The sequence below is a fragment of the Fonsecaea pedrosoi genome (genome assembly GCF_000835455.1).
Source record: "Fonsecaea pedrosoi CBS 271.37 unplaced genomic scaffold supercont1.1, whole genome shotgun sequence".
Taxonomy (NCBI): Eukaryota; Fungi; Ascomycota; class Eurotiomycetes; order Chaetothyriales; family Herpotrichiellaceae; genus Fonsecaea; species Fonsecaea pedrosoi.
The window spans coordinates 363,171-383,767 of NW_013550615.1; the positions used below are offsets into that span (position 1 = coordinate 363,171).

At 52.3% G+C, this 20,597-nt stretch overlaps 3 protein-coding genes across 3 annotated transcripts; all 3 read left to right on the plus strand.

Annotated features, from left to right (window-relative positions):
• Positions 1-304: 304 nt before the first annotated feature.
• Positions 305-2,894, plus strand: Z517_00116 (uncharacterized protein; the record flags this gene model as incomplete). Its single annotated transcript, XM_013433082.1, has 5 exons — positions 305-542; positions 599-821; positions 935-1,204; positions 1,261-1,483; positions 1,539-2,894. The coding sequence occupies 5 exons, from the start codon at positions 305-307 to the stop codon at positions 2,892-2,894; spliced, it is 2,310 nt and encodes a 769-aa protein (XP_013288536.1).
• A 1,692-nt stretch (positions 2,895-4,586) lies between these two features.
• Z517_00117 (uncharacterized protein) lies at positions 4,587-5,750 on the plus strand (the record flags this gene model as incomplete). The annotated part of the gene is made up of 1 exon (XM_013433083.1): positions 4,587-5,750. The coding sequence occupies one exon, from the start codon at positions 4,587-4,589 to the stop codon at positions 5,748-5,750; it is 1,164 nt and encodes a 387-aa protein (XP_013288537.1).
• Positions 5,751-15,439: 9,689 nt separating this feature from the next.
• Positions 15,440-17,079, plus strand: Z517_00118 (uncharacterized protein; the record flags this gene model as incomplete). The annotated part of the gene is made up of 4 exons (XM_013433084.1): positions 15,440-15,480; positions 15,576-16,445; positions 16,554-16,845; positions 16,903-17,079. 4 exons carry the CDS (start codon positions 15,440-15,442, stop codon positions 17,077-17,079), a joined length of 1,380 nt encoding a protein of 459 aa, XP_013288538.1.
• Positions 17,080-20,597: the final 3,518 nt, after the last annotated feature.

Below are 20,597 nucleotides of genomic sequence, written 5' to 3' on the forward strand. Positions count from 1 at the left end.
TCGGTCACGACTCATGTCCTCCCGGTTGTTTACCGCCGGCTATTGAATACTGGAATGATCGTCGCTGCAAGACCGCTCTTGCGAAAGGATGAATTCTCTATGATGGCTAATTCCTCATTGAGGACTCGACGGAACTTGCGGAGAATGGAGAGGGGGCCCATTGTCAGTAGGTACCGGGTAGGTGAATGCAGTTGCCCTTGATAAACAGAGGATGGAGACGGTCAAGGTCGAATGTTCCCTCTCTTCAATTTATCCGCCGTGAAAGCGTGTATTGCAAATTTTCAGTGCAAAGAGCGTTGGAACCATGGCAGCTACTGTGCTTGGGCTCCTCGCGCTGCTTGCTGTGCCGGCGGCAGCGGATTTGTTCCCAGATTGTGTCCATGGACCTCTTGCAAACAATACGGTCTGTGATACATCTGCCTCGGTGGCAGACAGAGCCAGGGCGCTCATTGGAGCCATGGACCTCGACGAGAAGTTCAACCTGACAGGCAACACTTCTCCAGGAGTGCCACGTCTGGGGATTCATAGCTATCAATGGTGGCGTGAGTTCAACCCAACCCCCCAAGAGGCTTTGCTCGTTGTGCTCATCAGATATCAGAGGAAGCACTGCACGGCGTGGCAAGCTCCCCAGGTGTGACATTCAGCCCAAATGGAGAGTTTTCTTATGCCACCTCCTTCCCGCAACCGATACTTATGTCGGCGGCCTTTGACGATGCGTTGATTCATGCTGTTGCGACTGTTATCAGTACCGAAGCACGCGCCTTCAACAATGCCAACAGGAGCGGACTGGACTATTGGACACCCAACATTAACCCGTACAAGTGAGTCAGTTGGCTTTGCTATTCGAGTCTCTACACACACACACACACACACACACACACACACACACACACACAAGTGACCTGAAGCTGATTTTGAACCTATCATGTGGCAGAGATCCACGTTGGGGCCGCGGACAGGAGACTCCGGGAGAAGATCCTTTCCATCTCAAGTCCTATGTTGCTTCCTTGATCGACGGTCTTCAAGGTGGTCACGATCCAGCCATCAAGAAGGTCATCGCTACTTGCAAGCATTTTGTAGCCTACGACCTAGAGAACTGGGTGACAACAGACCGATACAACTTTGATGCCCAAGTCACCACCCAAGACCTTGCTGAATACTACATGCAACCGTTCCAGACCTGTGCCAGAGACTCCAATGTTGGGTGAGTGACAAGTATCAGCACTCGGCCTTGTGAGCAACATCACTGACAAACTATAGCTCAATCATGTGTTCCTACAATGCCTTGAATGGCGTGCCAACCTGTGCCGACCCGTACATTCTCCAGACCATCTTGAGGGAACACTGGAACTGGACGGGCGAGGGCCAATATGTGACTTCTGACTGCGACGCCATTCAAAATATCTATTCGCCCCATGATTACACGACATCTCGAGAGCAAGCCGTCGCCGACGCCCTAAAAGCAGGAACCGATCTCAACTGTGTAAGTCGACTTGTCCAACCATGACACGTTGAGTAAACGCTGATGTTTGTCTCAGGGCACATACTATCAGACACATCTGCCTGGCGCTTTTGAACGGGGATTGTTCAACGAAAGTGTGCTCGATCAGACCCTCATCCGTCTCTATTCGTCCTTGATCCGCCTGGGGTATTTTGATCCTGCATCTGCCACGCCGTATCGCTCCCTCGGCTGGCAGAATGTGTCGACCCCGGCATCCGAAGCTCTCGCATTGAAGGCCGCCGAGGAAGGCATTGTGCTTCTGAAGAATGATGGCACACTGCCCTTGTCCTTGCCGACAAACAGAAACACCACCATCACTCTATTTGGCGAATGGGCCAATGTGACGACGCAGCTGCAAGGGAACTACTTTGGCCAGGCAAGATTCCTTCATGCACCTCTCTATGCTTTGCAGCAATTGCCTCACGTCAATGTCAAATACTCCAGCACCCTGAACAACATCAACTTCCCTACCACAGACAACTGGGATGATCTTATGTCGGCAGCGGAAGAAGGCGACATCGTGATCATTGCAGACGGCATCAATGATGACGACGAGAGCGAGAGTCTGGATCGATACGACATCAGCTGGGCTCCGGGGAGGGTCGATCTGATCAATCAGGTCGCGGCCATGGGCAAACCTGTCATCTTGCTTCAGATGGGTGACCAGCTCGACGACACTCCCTTCTTGAACAACCCCAACGTCTCGGCCATCGTGTGGGGTGGCTACCCAGGCATGGCTGGAGGTGATGCTCTCATCAACATCGTCACGGGCAAGGTGGCGCCAGCAGGAAGACTTCCTGTCACACAGTACCCTGCCAACTATGTCGAACAGGTCGCCATGACCGACATGAACCTAAGACCCAATGCCTCGTCTGGCAATCCTGGAAGAACATACAAATGGTTCAGTGATGCTGTTCTTCCGTTCGGATACGGTCTACACTACACCAACTTCAGCCTGTCAGTGGCTCAACCTCAGCAGGGAAGTTTCAATATCTCCCAGCTCGTGTCGGGCTGCGATCGCTCGACGCACAAGTACCTCGACCTGTGTCCCTTTAGCAGCTTCAAGGTCAACGTCACCAACACGGGCAAAGTCGCGTCAGACTTTGTGACGTTGGGATTCATCAGTGGCCAGAATGGACCCGCGCCACATCCCATCAAGGAGCTCGTTGCGTACCAAAGACTGTTCAACATCACAGGGGGCTCCTCGCAGACGGCGACACTGAACTTGACGCTAGGCAGTCTGTCACGACGGGATGAGAATGGCAATGAGATCCTGTACCCCGGTGACTATGGATTGCTGGTGGATGTCCCGACCCAGGCGACGGTGAACTTCACCCTGACGGGTAGCCCAGTGACGCTTGACCAGTGGCCACAGAGACCTGCCAGCGGGTGAAGGTTTGTGGAAGGACAGATTGAGAAAGGGATGTCGGAAGAGACGGAATAAAGGAAGACGTGAAAAGGCGTATGCGGGGGAATCGATAGACGGGACCTACTTGAGTGGTGTGGGTGTGTGTGTGGTGCAGGATATCACATGCTTAGAGACAGAGGGAGGATGATTTCGGCTTAACTAACTACTCGTATAAGTAGCCAAAAGTCAGTGCCTACGGGGTCAAAGGTATGTTCAGTGGCGACTGATAGGTAGCACGTAGGTGCCCGGAAGCCTAAAGTGCTTGAGTGCCCAGGACCGAAGGGCCACCGAAGAAGCGATAAGGGCCAAGAGTTTAAGCACTTTTGACGGCTTACGAGATACATTGCTGGTGTCCAGTGTCACTAGCAATTTGTGGCCTGTAATTGGAGAACCTTCATCACATGCCAACGCTTTCTCCTTCTCGCGCTCCTCCTTCTGCAAGCGCTGCTGCGCCTCACGCGTCTCATTGAATTGCCAACTACCCCGCCTTTAGTCCACCACGCTCGACCATCACGTCAAATCCTCGTCCCAGATTCCCTCCGTCTATCCGTCTGCCGTCCTGGGATCAAGGGATTGGAGTCAAGTCACCCACCCTCATCAAGATTTCGACTTCGAGCCTCTCATCACGTAGAAGACCCGACCCAGTCGACCTAGCCCACCTTCGAAAAACGCCAAACCTGCATTGTGCGTCCAACTGCGCTTGGAGCAAGTTGACTTACCAAGCGAGGAAACGACACCACCAAAAGAATTTCGGGGACAACTCGAGTCATCTTGGCTATTCCCTCAGCTGCAACGACGACAAGCCCTTCCCCTTCTTCTGTCAAGTCCTGCCCGGCGTCAAGTTTAAGGCTCTTTGTGAACACGAGTCTCAATCTCTTACTCATTCAAAACAAGGCTTCAGAACCGTGCCTACCTGCCTATCTGCCTACCAGCCGACCTACCTAGCCACTCCACCTATCAATCCAGCAACGAAACTAACAAAAAACCATCTCAACGTTTCGAACCTTCGTGCCTCGAACCTAATCCAGCCATTACTGCCATCCTATCCTTTCTTCTCGTCTGCTCTTCAGTCTCGGTTCCATTTCTCAAGGACACCCCGACCTCTCTGTGCGCTAGACGCACACCATCCGTGCAGAGTGGGAGGGTGGGAAAAGGCCGGCACGGCGCAGAAACCTGTATCGGTATAGGTCCACTCAGTTTCGACCAACGTCCTCACTACTGCTTTCACTCGGATTGGGCTTGCACCGACCCAGACTCTCATTCCCTTTGACAGGGTGGGTGGCTTGACTCGTGGACCACAGCGTTTTTGATTTTTCTTTCTAGCCGTCTTGTACTGCATGGTTTGTTGCAACACTAAGAGCAAAGCAAAAAGGACCGTACTTGGTGCGGCATCTTCGATCAATCAGTGTAACTCTACCACCTCGTTACAATCTAGCGGACCTTGGCGACTTTGATCGTGTTAGCGCCATATGCTTCGAGATCGGACTGTTACTTGGTCAGGTTCTTTTCAGGAGAAGCTAAGTGAAAGTTGGGGTTGTCTAACCCAGGACAAGAACGAGCGGGCTCAAGGCTCCTACACTCTCGTGTTGTGAACGCATCGCTTATTCCTGGATCCTTACCCTGGTCTTCATACCTGCCTACTGACAACCATTGCTATTTGCCTCTACTCGGCCTGTCATGGGCCTCTTCAAGTCCCTTAAGGGCAAAATCGACGTCGGAACAGACGACCCTTCTGGAAGTGATCAGCCGGGTCAAAAACTAAGATGGAATCGAACGCATGACCGAGAGGAAGAACACTATGCTCCTCCGCCAGGACCACCTCCATCACAACACAAAGGCGGACAGGGGACTGAGGAGATCTTTGAGCCTCCTTCGGGTCCACCCCCGTCACACCGCGCCGCCTCTGCAAGCTTACACCATGAAGAATTCTCACCTCCACCAGGTCCGCCCCCTTCACACCAACAGAACCCGGAGCCTGACAATCCACCACCATATCATGACTGGACCGTGATTCCGGACACGTCACTTCTCCCACCACCTCCGCCGCTACCGCAGGACTACTCGCCGGCGAATAACGCCTCATACGACTCTGCGGCCCGGGGCCATGAGTGGTGTGCAAAACATCCTGTGTATACACCGAGCACGCCTAGCCACGAGATCCACCTTCTGGCTAATGCAGGGCACATCACTCTTGAACCTCCGCCATTGCAGTTGAGGAAGCATGTAACGACGTTCCGGCAGACAAGTCCAACGACATGGAAGGTGGTGACAGGCAAACACCAGCAGGACGCCATCTTCCTGGCCTCGATTCCACTGTACTTTGCGTGCGTGGACAACCCGCTACTTACATCGCAGTCCAAGACGATTTACTTTGAAATCGCCATCCGCCGTATCGTCGATGAAAACTCGGGTATTGCAATAGGGTTCGCTGCCAAACCCTATCCACCATGGCGTTTGCCTGGGTGGCACCGCGCAAGCATCGGCGTACATGGAGATGACGGGCGAAGATTCGTGAACGACTCGTGGGGCGGGCGGGATTTTGTCCAAGCTTTCAAGGAGGGTGAAGTCGTGGGCGTGGGCATGCATTTCTCCACACAAGCTGCCGTGGATAGCCACGCAAGGGGAACGAGGACGGCCAAGGTCAAGACGCGAGCCTTTGTCACCAGAGACGGTAGGGCCAACGAGCGGTGGGGCTGGGATATCGACGAAGAACGCGACGAGCGTGATGAAGGCGTCGACGGCCTGATGGGTGAAGGCGACCTATATCCCGCCATCGGTGTGTTTGGTGCGGTCGAGTTTGAGGTCAGATTTGGGGACAGCGTGACTTGGAGGGAGAGATAACAAGGTAGCGAAAAATGGAGATGGAGCCAGATGCAAAGTGAGAATGAGGTACATGGATCTTGTTTCGTGCACTGTACTAGTATAGTATATCATGGATTTTCATATTGAGATACAGAAAATAGTGTAGTTATAGATGATGCTGTTCTGCTCTTTTTACACAACAGTACGTTCAGTATACGAAGATCTACACAATTAGCTGAGCGAGCCCGAAGAGCTAGGAGTCCCAAACAGGCATCAGACAGACAGACAGACGAGAGAGAGAGAGAGAGAGAGATCGGGTCACGAAGGAGTTTGTCAACGACTTACTACCAATAAATACCAAGTTGGCCTCGCTTCGAAGCGCCCCTTTTCACATCAGCAGAAGAGACTGACTGACTGACTGACTGACTGACTGACTGACTGACTGACTGACTCGCTGGCTGGCTGGCTGAGCGGTAAACAGGTTCTGGCCGCAGATTGCTGGACGGGTTCTCTGGCTGTCTTTCAATCAATCAACCAACCAACCAACCAACCAACCAACCAACCAACCAACCAACCAACCAACCAACCAACCAACCAACCAACCAACCAACCAACCAATCAACCAATCAATCAATCAACCAATCGTTCGTTGTGTGGCACAGTCTTGGGGAGAACATTGGTGTACGAGAGGCAGGAAGCAGGCGAGTGAGTGGGCGAGACGAGTGTTGGTCGTCGCAGGTCTAGTCCAATGTCGCTCGCTCGTGCCAACAAAGTATGTCGCCTTCGTCGTCGCACCGCGATCACTGCAAATATTGGCCAGAAGGTGGAGTCACCAGGGATCGACGCCTTCGACTCCAGAGTAGGTTGGTCGGACTTTTCCTCCAAAGCCGGCCGTTCAAGATAGATCGGCCCTCAAAAGGATATTTGGTTGCGGTGTAGGAGTGGCCCCAAGGAGTACCCAACTGACTGACCCCCTTGTGAGCGAGCAGAGCTGGTGTCCACCACTAATCAGTGCCGGTGATATTGTGTGTCTGTTCAAGCTACCTCAAGTCCCAAGCTCTTTGATACTTGATGAAATTGCCTTGGAAGCGCAGTCACTCGGTATAGAGTTCTCCTAGCCTCAAATGCGACCCGGAGTGGCGGCGGCACGGCGTGGTGGTAGCGGGAGTAACCTAGATGGCAATTTTAGTTGATCTGGGCGTTTCGTTTATAGAATTCCCAGCTCCTTACCTGCCAGAGATCTTTGGGTAAGCTGGCCACATTTATGTGAACCGACCACGTCAACGATCCAGCTTCTAACTATTGCCGATTATGAGCATCGGAGGGACAGAGTTGGCGCCGTCGACTGCTAACAAGGCATGCGAACGCCGTCTGAGACGAAGAAGATGCGCAGAGGTGAGTACCTTGGTCGGTTGACAGTCGCAGTGGCTGTCGAATATAGATAAGCGGGCTCTGCACCGGTATATTGTTGCCTGCGTCCAATTTTGGGAGCTGGTTATGTGTGGCTATCCAATACGATCCTCCTCTTTTGCGGTTACAACGCCGTCCCAACAGAACAGCTCTGTGCTGAGAACTTGTAGTTCGCGCTTATAGTGTACAAACGGGGTCATCCTGTGGTTTTCTCCATTGAAGACCGAGATATGTCGTTGAGATAAAGGGAGGAGTTAGATAGTGCCTGGACTGGCACACGAAGAAATGAGGAGATAGAAGGGTAGTGCTCGTCGTCAAGGGGAATATGACGTGGATTAGCTGCTTAACCCATCAGTAATGCAGTTGATGATACCGACACTTCTCCTCGAATCATTCAAAGGATCCGTGAGTGCAACTCAACAAAGTTTTGCTGGCCGAAGGATCAAAGCCCTATTGCCAGATCCCCTAGGACATTGCCCTTGTCGGAGAAATCTGTTCTACCTTGCCAGAGATCGTCAACACAGAACAAGGATAACGTTGTCTCATCTGACGGCAGAGGAATCCTCAGACACTTCTGGAGCACAAGGTCTGTGCTCAATTCTGAGAAATGGTGTCTAGGGATGTGGGTGGGTGGCAGACCGACCGACCCGAATAGCATATTGAGGCAAATTCGTGTGGAAAGCTGGTGAGGAATCAGAGCTTTCGACAGTCCTCGGCGCTGCACATTCCGCTATTTGCGCAATGATCACGGTAGGTACATTCAAAATGCTCATTAGAGTGTGTGGTGAAATAGTCTGGCTGGGTGGGCGGGACATACAGCCGCAAGTAATATCAACACAACGTAATTTCCACCTGAGAACTGGGCGCTGACAGGGTTCGGACAAGCAGTACGTGAGAGCAAGCCTGCCGACTCCGCTGATACAAGCCATGTGGCTGGCTACTGTTTGCTGTGCTGTCGACTAGGATTTAGGGTCAGGTGTGTTGCCTCTGCTCGTCTCCCCACCATTTAGACCCTCACCCTGCAGGGAAAACGTCCAACGGGTTCAATCGCGCTAGGGCAAATTTTGGACTTTACAGGAGCCCGCTGCTGAAGATCCCCGAGGCCGGGTGGCGAGAAAGTCGTTTGGGGGTGGCCAGTCTACCAGCAGAACAATGGCCAAGGGTCGACAATGCCCACTGACGGCGCAGGATTCAATGTTACCATTTGTCGGCGGAACAGAGGCATGTAGTTTAGAGCTGACCAGTCGGAACCCTGATGGGCTGAAAACCTTTCTGACGAAAGAGCTAACACTGTTGCAAGCATCCCGTCAGTGGCTCAGACTCCTTGATCACCAAACTTTCCCCAATGACTTGCATGGCATGATTCTTGCAGCTGAGACGATCCGAGCGACGACGCACAGCATGATGCAGGAACAAGAAGTTGTCCGGTTGCAGAGATGGCGTCAGGTCATGCCCGCCCACGCGGAAATGTCCATGTGACCAGTGAAATCAGTGGGGGGTCTTTTGAGCGGCGTGCCTGGATTTGGTCGAAGCGCCAAACTTGGAAAACCGAGGGGCGAAGATAGCTAGAATCGCCAATCTTTGAGTGGTCTTCAGCATGTCCTTTGTGTAACGCGAATCTCGTATTCGCCATTGCTTAGAGGCGGGGTGCAGATGTGCAAGGTTGCGAGCATGTGTGCACCTACGGCCTGACACAAGCTACTGTCAGCAAAGAAGGTTGACTTGGCACGCTGTGCCGCTGGACAAGGAATATACCAATACTCAGAGACGAGTGATTTATCAGAGCAGATTGAAGAGTAATCAACAGAGAGCGTATGAGCAGAAGGTGCAGTAAAAAGTGATGGGATATCAGAGATGGCGGTGACGACTCTGGGCGCAGCCAACGCTTCGGGGATATTTGAGGTTTGGAGGCAGGCGATCCCGCTTCGGCCCGTGAAGCAAAATGCACGTAACCGATCGTTTGGGCGCCCCCCCCTTTTCTTTCAGATCAGAGCATCTGGGGTTGATTTCTTCACCGCCAGTCTTGCGTCAGACCACGAGATAAGGCCGTTGGGAGCCACAATGGCGGCGAAGATTCACTTTTAAGGTGCTTTCGGGAAAGGCTTCGCATGAACACCGTTTGTTTGGCACGAACAGGAGATCGCAGATCATCCGGGGGGTGTGCTAAGGGCGAGGCTGACCAATGCTAGGACCAGTGGTGAGGTCAGACATAGATACAGTGGCGGTCTCTATAAGGATGACCAGGTATCGGGTACTTTGTGTGAGGTACGAGGTACCGAGTACAAGACGAGGATTCCTTCACCAAGAAAGGCTTGGGAGATGAGAAAGGGAAGAAAAATTGAGGCGTCCTTTGTGGCCTGCAAGTGGGCGCAGTCTGTCAACGTCATTGCCAAGACCACATCGTCGCCAGGATCCTGAGTTGGTTTTCGGTCCCGGACCATGTCGTTGCCCCCCTTGGACTCTCATCGTCGCCATCGCCCAACCCTGGGGTCGACGGGGCCGTAGGGCACGACTATTCTCCTTTGTCAGCGATGAAGATCGCCCAGGGACGAAGAACAAGCCCCGCGGTCTGACTTGTTTAGGGTGGTTGGGTAGCAATCTGCATCCCTATGCACTTCTACCGCGCTGGCTTCGGGGGGAAGCACAGCCCTGGCTTCCGGTCTACATGATGTCTCTGGATCGTTATTCGCAGCTTCTCAACGTCCTGAGACCTGAATGTCGCTGGAAGATGCATAGGGACAACCAGCTACGTTCCCAGTGACACCACATCTACATCTCATCGTCGCGATTTCATTGAGTAGTCCCCTCGCGAGCTGTCGATGGGATAAATCCCGGGCCTCCACCATGGGACTTAGGATTTTCTGCAAGTACATCAAAGAAAAAGCCGTTACGGTGTGCTTTTCCCTTGTCGCTGGTCTGAAAGTAGTTATGTAGCCAGCAGATCAGACGTGATCAAATGTTGCTGTCCATTGGCATGATGAAGAATCACACATGATTAAAAAGTCGCCGAACAAGCGACATGCATCTTCCTTCGTAGAACTGGCGCGGGCGATGGCCGCCATGGTTGAGAGAAACAATGTATCATTGACAAGATGAGCTGTTCTTCCTTACATGCATGTGTTGGTAATGCAGATTGGAAAAGACTTTCGCAACTCAACTCGTTCGGGAATTCGCGCTTTGCTGATGACTTGTCAGATCCCCACTGGGAAAACATATCCAGATGTGACACAGTCCTGCGCGTCTCTATGCACGCTGTCATGGTACCAGAACGCTTGATTCCGCCGCTGACACGATTACAGTACCAAGTACGTTGATGTGAAAGGAAAGCGCCCGTTAGGCGAAGAGATATCGCGTCAGCTTTCAAGGACAGGGTCTGAGGCTTCGGACCCTCGGACGCGAGATGTTTTTCGTTGAGCAATATCGGCAGCGAATGATGTGCTCCGAATCCGAAGCTCCAAACCGTTCGTAAAACGGATGATGCAGTCCTGCCTACCGATTCCTCCGGATTTTGCACCGTGCAGAGGTACTCCCATGAAAAGCAATGCAAGGACTTGATACAGAGCGGTACATCTGTCAGTTCTGACGTGCTATCCCACATGCGTCGAACCGTTCTATATGCAACAAGCTGGGCGGGGTTAGGAAAGTGTTTAGCCAAAAGAAATACAACCATGTACGGTGCCAGTTCATCCTCAATGACAAACACAATCACATTTTCTCGGCTGTATCAATCTGGACCTGCATGTTGGCCGCTTGGTCAAGGGGCTTGGGTTTGAGACAGATTCCAACTACCTCTGCGAAGTGCCCACGTATGAAGACAAGCTGTTCTCAGCAAAGCGGAGCAGCATCATTTCCCCCCGCTCGTATGCATGTCTGTTTAGTAGGTAGTCCGGTCGGAATGGGATTCGGGAGCCGAGAGCACATGTGCTTCATGGCATGGCGAGAATAGGAAGCTGAAAAGAAGTTGTGCGATAAGCTGCCACTGGGGATATGCAGCATCTTGCTGCGAACATGGACTAAGGGCACCAGCGTCTGGATGGCCGGCCATTTGCATGGCCGGCGACGCTCGCTGTGGGGATGGATGATGCCAATGGTGGAGGACCCTAATGCAAACGCCACCGAAGGCACTTATGCAGGCCGGCCCTCCATCGTTTTCCCTTGCTCAGCAAGGATGAGCCCAGTTAGCTCTCGGACCAATGCGAGCGGGAGTCACAATTTTCGAGCTCTCTCTGGCTGTCCTTCTTTCATGGAGCCCCAAAAGGTCAAAGTCCCTCATCAGCTGGCCAAGTTCGTACTTGCATCAGAGATCAAACATGGTCCTCGAGGGTTTGGGTGGTGTGATCTCCGATCGAGGTCTGTCGACCTGCTGGAACTAGGACTGTGCTGCATCAGCCCAAGGTTTTTATCCAGCTTTGGGCCAACCGGCCGTGTTGGCGGCAATTGGAGGCTTGGACCGGGCTTCGAGGCGAGTGTGGCGTTGAGACAGGGTCTCTCAAAGGAGCTCTGTTCTCCACTGCTGTTTTTGGGACGGCACGTTGAACTCAGAAGCGCACAAAACTGTAAAATATGATTTCAACAAGGCCGTTTGTGTTCTTAGTGCGTCTGCCCCAGGATGCTCTAAAAGATAATGGGGGCCATGCCATGCGGCATTCGAATCCAAAAGGCTCTTTAGTGTCGATCAACCAAAATTGCGTCGCGTGAGACCCGTGGTTTGGAAGTGAAGGATCGGGATGTCATGGTCTGATGAAGTCAGACAAGGAAATGGGATGGCCCATCTCGGGCTAGGGACGGTTCGGTTGGATAGAAAGGAACCTGCTTCGCCTACAGGTACGTACATTCGAGGCCGAAGGATGAAGTCTCGAATTGGCTGTTTCGGTCCTCCTAATTGAACCGAGATACTCGAACAAAACGAAATGCTTGCCATTGCTCGCACAGTGAGAAGACTATCTCTGTGGCTGCAGCCAGAGGCGATGGCCGGACGATTCAGAGCGGGAGGGCAAGAGATTTACGACTTGGGTTAGAGGAAAGGCCCAGATAGGCCTGCGGGTGATTCCGTGCTGAGTCGCGTCAGGCATTGCGCCATCTGGGGGCAGTGGGCTACGAAGAGAGCACAGACCTTCTGGCGTCCTGTAGATGCAAAGCTCCATTCTTGTCTGGACCCTTGCTGGATCAATGCAGCTGTGAGCACAAGAGCGAAGGGAAAAGAACATGAGGATGAACGAGGGGCACCCATGGGAGGCCGCATGTCATGCTGATTGGGTTAAGAGATAAGTGCCATCCAGGCTGCGTGTCAGTCGCCGATCTGATCTGGCGATGCCTCTTTCGGGGCTCAGTGAAAGGAAGACGCCCCAAGAACAACCACGAAGCCAAGCAAGTTTTCATTTGCTGACCATGATAGATTTACCGCGTCAGGGAGCTGTAACGACGACATGACCAGTTCGCAGGTGCTTGGAGAACGACAGAACAAACCACCGCCATCCATTGGTGGAGTTGCAGCTAGTAGACTGACTACTACTGCTGTTGGTGGGCGAAGGGCGATGAGTGAAATCGAGGAGAACGGGGCGATGGTGTGGGGCGAAGCATGGCGAAAAAGACAGGTCGAGGTCCGAGGGCCGCATTGCAGATGACAGCATTTATTTGACTATCGTAGTCGGTTCGATCAAAATGCGTTGCGCCCTACACCAGAAGCACTTTGTCCAATTGTATGGGCTGCAAAGCAGTCCTGTTGTTGGTATTTGGAGGCCAATTGTACCCTCGTCTCTTGCATTTCCAGTCTAGTAACCTCTGCACCTTCCAGCGCCCTCTTACTGCTCCTTTGGATCAAATTGCTATGAGGATTGGAGGGAAGCTGGGTGGCGGGCTTGTCAGTGGATTGCGGAGCTAGCGGCGAATCGAGCTTCTAAGGAAAGAAATGGTGGATATGAAAGGTGGAGATGGTCGTTTTTCGTGAGCTGAGGGCGGCAACGAGATGGGAACTGCCGCTGAAGGAATGATTCATGACGAGAACAGTTTTGTCCGTGTACATCTGACTGTGAAAATGAAATATCTGGTGGTGTGCTGCAAAGGACGTTCAAACATCACACCCCCCCTCCTTTTTCATATTGGTCGGTCAGGTGGCCGGTGTGAAATGGTCATCTTGCTTGAAAGTCTTGACTCAGATTTGTGAGGCTGGTGCTGAGCACTTGACACAAACAAACTTTGTTGCCTGTTAAGATCTGTAGTTGGCAAAAGTCTAGAGGGCAGTTTTGGCCTCGGTCGGGAATTCTAAAGACGGAAGCATCTGCGTCAAGAAGTCCTTTCCCCCCTCCTTCCAAGGACTCTTTTCGGGCTTCAGGCCCTTGTACCGCCTGCATGACTACCCGCCATTGAGGAACTTGGTCGCTGACTCCGTAAACGAATCTGCCAGTGACACTGCATTATTTTCATTCTCTTCCTTCCCTCGCAGTCTGACGGTCTGAGTTGGTGATCAACTTCCGGTCACTGGCTGATGCGGAGTCCAAGGGGAAGATGATCTGGACAATTTGATCCACTGGCATCATCTCTTATTCCCTCGCCTGTGACACGGGGTAGGGGAGGAGTCGCCTTGTAGATGGGCGAGGTTGATGAGGACGGAGAGGATGAAGCAGCCGGGAGGGGATCGTGCCCGCACACAAGCCGCCCTCATCGGCGGTAGAGGTGTTGGAGAAGCTCATTGCTCGATGGTAGCCGCTCTGGTTAAATGATACGTACACGTAGGCGAGCAGGCGCCCGGGGATCCTGCAGATGATCACGGTCTGACTAGAGGCAATGGTCAACATGGAGTTGAACCTTTGTAGCGAGGAAGGGCAATCAGGCACCCTGGTCAAGTAGAGTTGAGAGAGATTACCTAGGTACCGTTCTTTTTTGGTGCTTTGGACTGCGCTGGGGTGAGTGACCGGTGAGTTTTTGGTGGGAAATGGAGAATTTGGGTTTCCGGGGTTAAATCAAGCATGGCAAGGTGGACGGAGACTGGTCAACAACAGGGCACTCGGAGAAACAGATCAAAATAGGACGTGGTGACCTGGAAGCTAGAGTGTCGAGGAGACTTTGCAGAAGAGGTACGAGGTACTTTGTTGAAGTGGTTTGCTGTGCGAGTGTGCTTCTGTGAACAGACAGGCAAAGTGGTTTGTTCGCTGGAGACCGACTACCCCAAATCGATTAACAGTGCTACTACGATTACTAGCTACTAGCTACCTAGCTACCTATAACTTCGGGCGGCCAAGGGTGACCTGCAGCGGGCAACCCACCCACCACTAAGCACCACCTCCAGGCGACTTGACCACCCATGTTTCGGGGGGCCCATGTTCATGTCAGAGGTGTGTGTCTGATGCTCGTGCTTCTTGTCATCTTCATGCCTTTTTCCCAAAGTCCTTTTTTGGCTTTGTTAAATGAACCCTTGTTCGTAGCCAGTACCCACCCTCCCTCCATTCCCATCCCTCGTAACCCCCAGTTGCCCCCCCATCGAATCCTCGGCCAGGCTAAACCATTGATACCCCCTCGTCGCTTGACTGCCCCTCCCCTCCTTCATCGACATCGAAAACAACCCCGTGCCCCTCCCCCCCTCCCTCACGCCAGGGATCCCCCCCTTGTCCCCTCCATCTACAACTTATTTGCTGCAGGTGCAGGTGCAGTTGCTCAAGGCTCAAACCACGCAAGCCTGCAGCCGCCATGGCTTAGACCCAATCATGACCCCGGCCAGCCACATCCACTCCCACTTATGCGGCTAACGAGCTAACAATTGACGCTCATCACAAGCTGCCCTTCTTATTCTGGGGTGTTTAAGCCGAAAACAAATCCTCACCTCATGCGAACTGCGAACTCGTCTGCAAGCTCACGTTTGTGGTTCTGAGGGTTGCAGGCTGGCGGAATTGCAGGGCGTCAGTGCAAAACAGGCCTCAGCCAACCTACCAGTGTCTTTTCACTTTCGCTTTCTCTTCACTTCCCAAAGTCACTAGCTAGACAGGACTTGATGCATTACTACATTCGCCATCACCCTCTCGTCCTGTCGACCTGAAATCTTAGGCTCCGTGTCCTTCCCCATATTTTTTTTTATTTCAATCGTTCACCTGCCTCGATCACTTTGCTCTGATCTCCCTCCTTTCTGTCTCTCATTATCCTCCCACAACACCATTCTTCATGTCCTCGCAATAATCTGTGCTCTTGTCTTTTGCTTTGCTCCCGTCCTGTTTCTTCCGGGGCCTGTCCTTGAGTGGTTTCACCACTCTTACTGTCGTTATTGTCCGCTTGTCATTAACTTGTCCAAGCAAGTGACACGAGACCAAGACACATTGTCACCTCCAGTCATGGACTCGACGACGTGGTTCAAGGTTTTCGTCTTCTACTTGTGAGTGCTTTTCTCTGACTCGCCACCCTTGAGAGAGGGTGGAGGGGAACATCGGCCAAAATCGAGAAACTGCCAGATTAACTAACCAAATGTAGCCTCTGGCGCTATGTCCGCCTTATTGTCAATCTGTGGGCCTTCTGGACTTTCAAGCCGATTCCCATTCCAGAGAATCCCACCCTTTGGCCTTCAGACGTCACGGTCATCTTGCCTACCCTGGACGGCGAGGGAGAGGAGCTGGAGAAAACCATTGCCTCGATCATGGAGAACGAGCCCAAGGAGTTGATTCTGGTCACAATCGACGAGAACTTGGCCAAGGCAGAGCGGACCATGGAAAAGATGCCGGCTGCCAAGTACCACCGCATCCGTTGCATGTCGGTCAAACATGCCAACAAGAGACGCCAGATGGCTCGAGCCATCCCCGAGGTCACCACCGAGATCATTGTGTTTGCCGATGACGACGTCACGTGGCCTGAACGGACTCTCCAATGGATGCTGGCCCCGTTCGAGGACAAGAGATACGGAGGAGTGGTGACCTGTCAGCGCCTACGCCGGGCCGAGAATCCCACCTTCTCTCAGCGTATCTACGGCTTTCTGGGGGCACTCTACCTGGAGCGTCGGAATTTCGACTGTGCGGCCACCACTCACGTCGATGGAGGTGTGCCATGCTTGTCTGGGCGTACCTGTGCCTACCGCACAAGCATCCTCCAGGACGTGAATTTCACCAACGGATTCACAAATGAGAAGTGGTGGTTTGGCCAATTCCAGCTTAACGCTGATGACGATAATTTCCTTACGCGCTGGATGGTCTCGCATCGGCATGAAACCTACATGCAATACCATCCCGAATGTGAAGTGCTTACCACCCTCGAAGACAACCCGAAATTCCTCAAACAATGTTTGAGGTGGGCACGCAGCAATTGGCGTAGCAATCTCACCAGCATGTTTGCTGAACGTCATATTTGGCGGTAAGTGGTTGAACCCTTTTCCTCAAGTCTTGCTGGGGAGATTTCCACCCCTCGGTTCTTTTCGAGAGGATCCTTGGCGGCTGACTATCTTTGTCCCCTTCCTATTAGTCGACAACTGTACAGCGCGTACGCAGTTCATATCACGACATTGATGCCGCCTGCCATTCTCGGGGACGGACTTCTCTGGCTCTGTTTAATCAAGGGCGTTCGTGACTGGCCGGTTGACCAAGCCTTGACTGCCATCTATGCCTTTGCAGCTTGGATGATTTTCTCCAAGTTCATCAAGCTGGTCACTCACTTTGTCCGCTACCCGGTCGACATCTTCCTGTGGCCGGTCTCTGTACTCTTTGGGTGGTTTCATGGAGCCATCAAAATCTATGCCGTAGTGACATTGGGCGTGGTATGTTTGGTTGATCCGATTGCGGACTCTGTGAGCGCAGCTAACTTGCTGTACCAGACCACCTGGGGCAGTCGACCCAACGCTGACGCCAGCGACTCTGGAAGAATGATCCGCCAAAAGAAACCACACTGTTACGAACCTGGAGACGAAAAGTTGCACGAAAAGCTTCTACCTAACGACGAGATGATGACCTATGCCAACGACCAAAAACACTACCAACCTCCCTCCGCATAACTCCCCCCTCCTCATATTCCTAATGAATTTTCTCCGTGATCGAGCCTAGATCAGACCAGGCACAACACATCTTTCTTGCGGACCCCAGATTTTTACAGTCGCTCGGATTGGTTTTCCTTTTTTCCAAAATCAAGCACATTCTTTCGAAAAGTTCAAAATGGGAGATTGTCAAAATTGAGACCAAAACGGACGGCAGACGGGAAGGTGGGAGGCTATTTTTCTTCGATCCACAAAAGCTCAGCACAGTTCAAACTTGTGTCTTGTACTACCCCGGGATAGGAGCTGGATTTCACCGCAAAAAACAACAAAACAACAGGGAACTGGGACGCTCTTTTACTGGGGGTCAAGACACTTTATCACTTTCATGTTCACTTCATTCTTCAAGGGCTTGGAAGGGGGTTTCCAAGCTCCTTCTGGCTCACATATGCATTACTGGGGGGAGCTTGGGACTTGCTTCATGGCTTGATATTGTAAATAGCGAGTTTTCTTTTTCTTCTTCTCTCTCCCCTCGTGATGGGCCGTGGTGGATATGGGAAACGAAGCATGAACCTGGGAGCGGATGGACAGAAATGAATGGATGGGCGGATTGATTCTTTTTTTTTACACTGTGACCACCTTCTTTCTGTGGTCTGGGATGACGGTATGGAAATGCAATGGGATCTGATTTGCGGTGGGCATTGAAGGGGCTTTCTCATCACTCATTTTCTCTTCTTTTTTTTTTTGCGGTCTGCAAGCACAGCGAGCTGGATATTTTGTGGGTATGAGCGACGGGACATGACGGACAGCATGACGAATGACAGACAGAAGACAGAAGACAGACAGACAGATCTCCTCGAGTTTTGCTTTTCGCTTTTTCCATTCCAAAATTGGGGCGGCTAATACTGAAATTGAAACCTGTTTTCGTATAATCGATTCCTGCTCGTCGTCGTTTTCAGTATGGTCCTCCTGTATCTTGAATTTTTCAATTAGATAATAGGAGACAAAACCGAGGCAGCGCAGGAAATTCGTCCGACGGATTTGCGTGGATGGATGATTCAATCGGGTTGGAGGGGAAGGGAGGGTTGCATTTTGTTTTGTTTTTGCCTTTGCATTTTTGATTGTCGTCGTAGCTCTGTCCTGGCTGGTGTCAACGTGTCACAGGTGGCCCGGCAGTTCCAGTTTCAGGTCCCAGTCCCAGTCTCAGTCCCACCAAGGATCCCTTTGTGGGATCGGAATCCAAGCCCAAAGACCCCCGAAAGTCTATCCGAACAGCAGCGATAACAACAACAATAATAATGAAACCACCTGAGCTGTGAGGGAAAAAACTTCTCTTGCGTGCGAGAGTGCGGAAAAGTGAATAAGTGTGCGCCTGTCTTGTTTGCGACGCATCTAGCAGAATTCTCTTCTTCTTCTTACTCAACTTCTCTTCTTTCACTCCTGGACGCCTGTATTTCTCGTTCGCCAATCAGTCATTCACTGACTCGCTGCCGTTGTTACTGTCCGAGGCGATCGGCTCTCGAACCTATTTCGGACACATCAAAAGCCCCATCCCTGTAGACGCGGTAGCCTTTCTCCTGGGGGTGTTGGCTTGGCTCTTATGAAATTCCACATTTCTGTATGAATTCAAGAGCTTGGAAAGAGTGGAAAACTCCAGGTAGAAAAGGACTTCTTACAAAAACAAAACTCCCTTTCCCTGTCTCGTGAGCCTCCTGGCGTCAATCCCAGATGGCTTCTCGATTGGCAGGTACATGGCTTGTATAACAAGGCTCGTATAACACCAGGTTGGCCCGAACTCACAACCAGAGGGATTTCTGAGGGATTGAAATCTCCCGGATTCTTCTCCCATTTCCCTCTTGCGGTTGCCACCGGTAGATAGCATATGTAGATGCCACATTATCACCCGATATGGCCCCTTTCAATTGTCGTCTGCCCATCTTCTGGACCCGGAAACTATCCCCATGCGGCTTTCTGCAAGCCTCGTATTCTCGTCTGTTCATGCAGGAGCTGCAGCTGCTGTGTGACAGAGGCGTTGATAGCTTATTCTGTCGCACAACGTCCCTGATAAACGATGGAGGGTGTTCATGTCGTGTAACATTGCAGTCCAATGCGCGCAGCTCAGGCATTTCCATCTTTCCGCCCACGCCTGAGGGGTGTGGGCGGCTTAGCTGCTGTGTCACGCAGGCGTGGCAAGCCTCTGATCTCTGTGATCTTGACTTTTGACGCAGGAGACAAATGGGTGGTCAAATTGTCAAACACTTGTCCAGCTCGTATTATTCCAGCTGGCGTGGGACAGCATAATGCAAGTTGCCCACAATCCTTCTCTTGTGCTCACATCCTCTCGCCAGCGCACGCCCATTCTAGTCTCCTTTGCCTTTCTTGAGTCTTCTCGTCGTGCCGCAGCTCACGCGCCGTCCAAGGGCTCCACATTATCTTTCTCTTGTCGAGTCGAGGGGAGGATGTCTGCACCTCGCGCCATTGGCGCAACAGCCATAGGCGAGGGTCTTGAGGTGGGTTGACAGCATAATGAGAGTGCGGAGACAGCTGTGATCCGATTCTCTGTCGCGATGAATTGTGCAGACTCTGTGTAGGCTCCTCACCAAGGCTGCAAGTTGGCAACGAGGCTTGCTAGGATGCCCACAATTCGTCACCTGCGGCACTCCACTTGTCGCTCATTGAGGGTCCTTTGCGTGCACATAGAACTGCAGTCTCGAGCATGACAGGGAAAGCACCCTGATAAGATTGGCAGGGTCCGTGTGGAGGCATGTTCAGATGTGACCACAAGAGGCGTGGCTTGCAGCTGAGGGATCTAAGGATGCCTGCGCTTCGTGTCAGTGGATACCTGGGCATCAAGGAGGGAAGCGCTTTCAAAACCCCTGTAGTGATGCCCGAAGATTCACCAGAGGAAACTACTTTCGACGCATTGCCACCAAGGGTTCTAGACCACGTAACATGGTGTTTCAGGCCCGGCAGATCATAAGAGACACTCCCTGCACTGACGCAGTGATCCGCAATAGACCCTTTCTGGGAGTATTTGCGTAGCAGAAATAATAACACCATGTTTCCAGTCCCTGGAGTTGGGGCATGTCCTCATGGTGGGCTAGGATGGCGAGGATGGGGAGGAATCCAAGGTACGTACCGCCGCAGCCGCCCAATTGCACCACTGTCTGCCAACCACAAAAGCCTCTCCAGTCAGCTTCCAAATCTACACGGTACAGGGGATGCCGTTGATGTGCGAACTCGTGCGAAACAGACCGCCACTCATCGACGCACCTCCGCCGTCTGGATTTCCACTTGCGAGTACATCTGATCCCACCAATGTACCTAAGTACCTAGGTGCTTCGCCCTCTGCAGCTCCTCGCACAGATCGAGCCCTTCCCTCTCTCTGATTTGTCCTGGCCACCTGGGAAGCTCCTGCGCGCAATGGGCCTTCAACCTGGGGGTACCGACGGGGCCATTGCGAAAGCAGTCGTGGTTCAAGTCACTTCCTGCGTCCTGCGTCCGTGCTGGTCAAAGCACGACTGAATGGCTGTCTCCTCTCT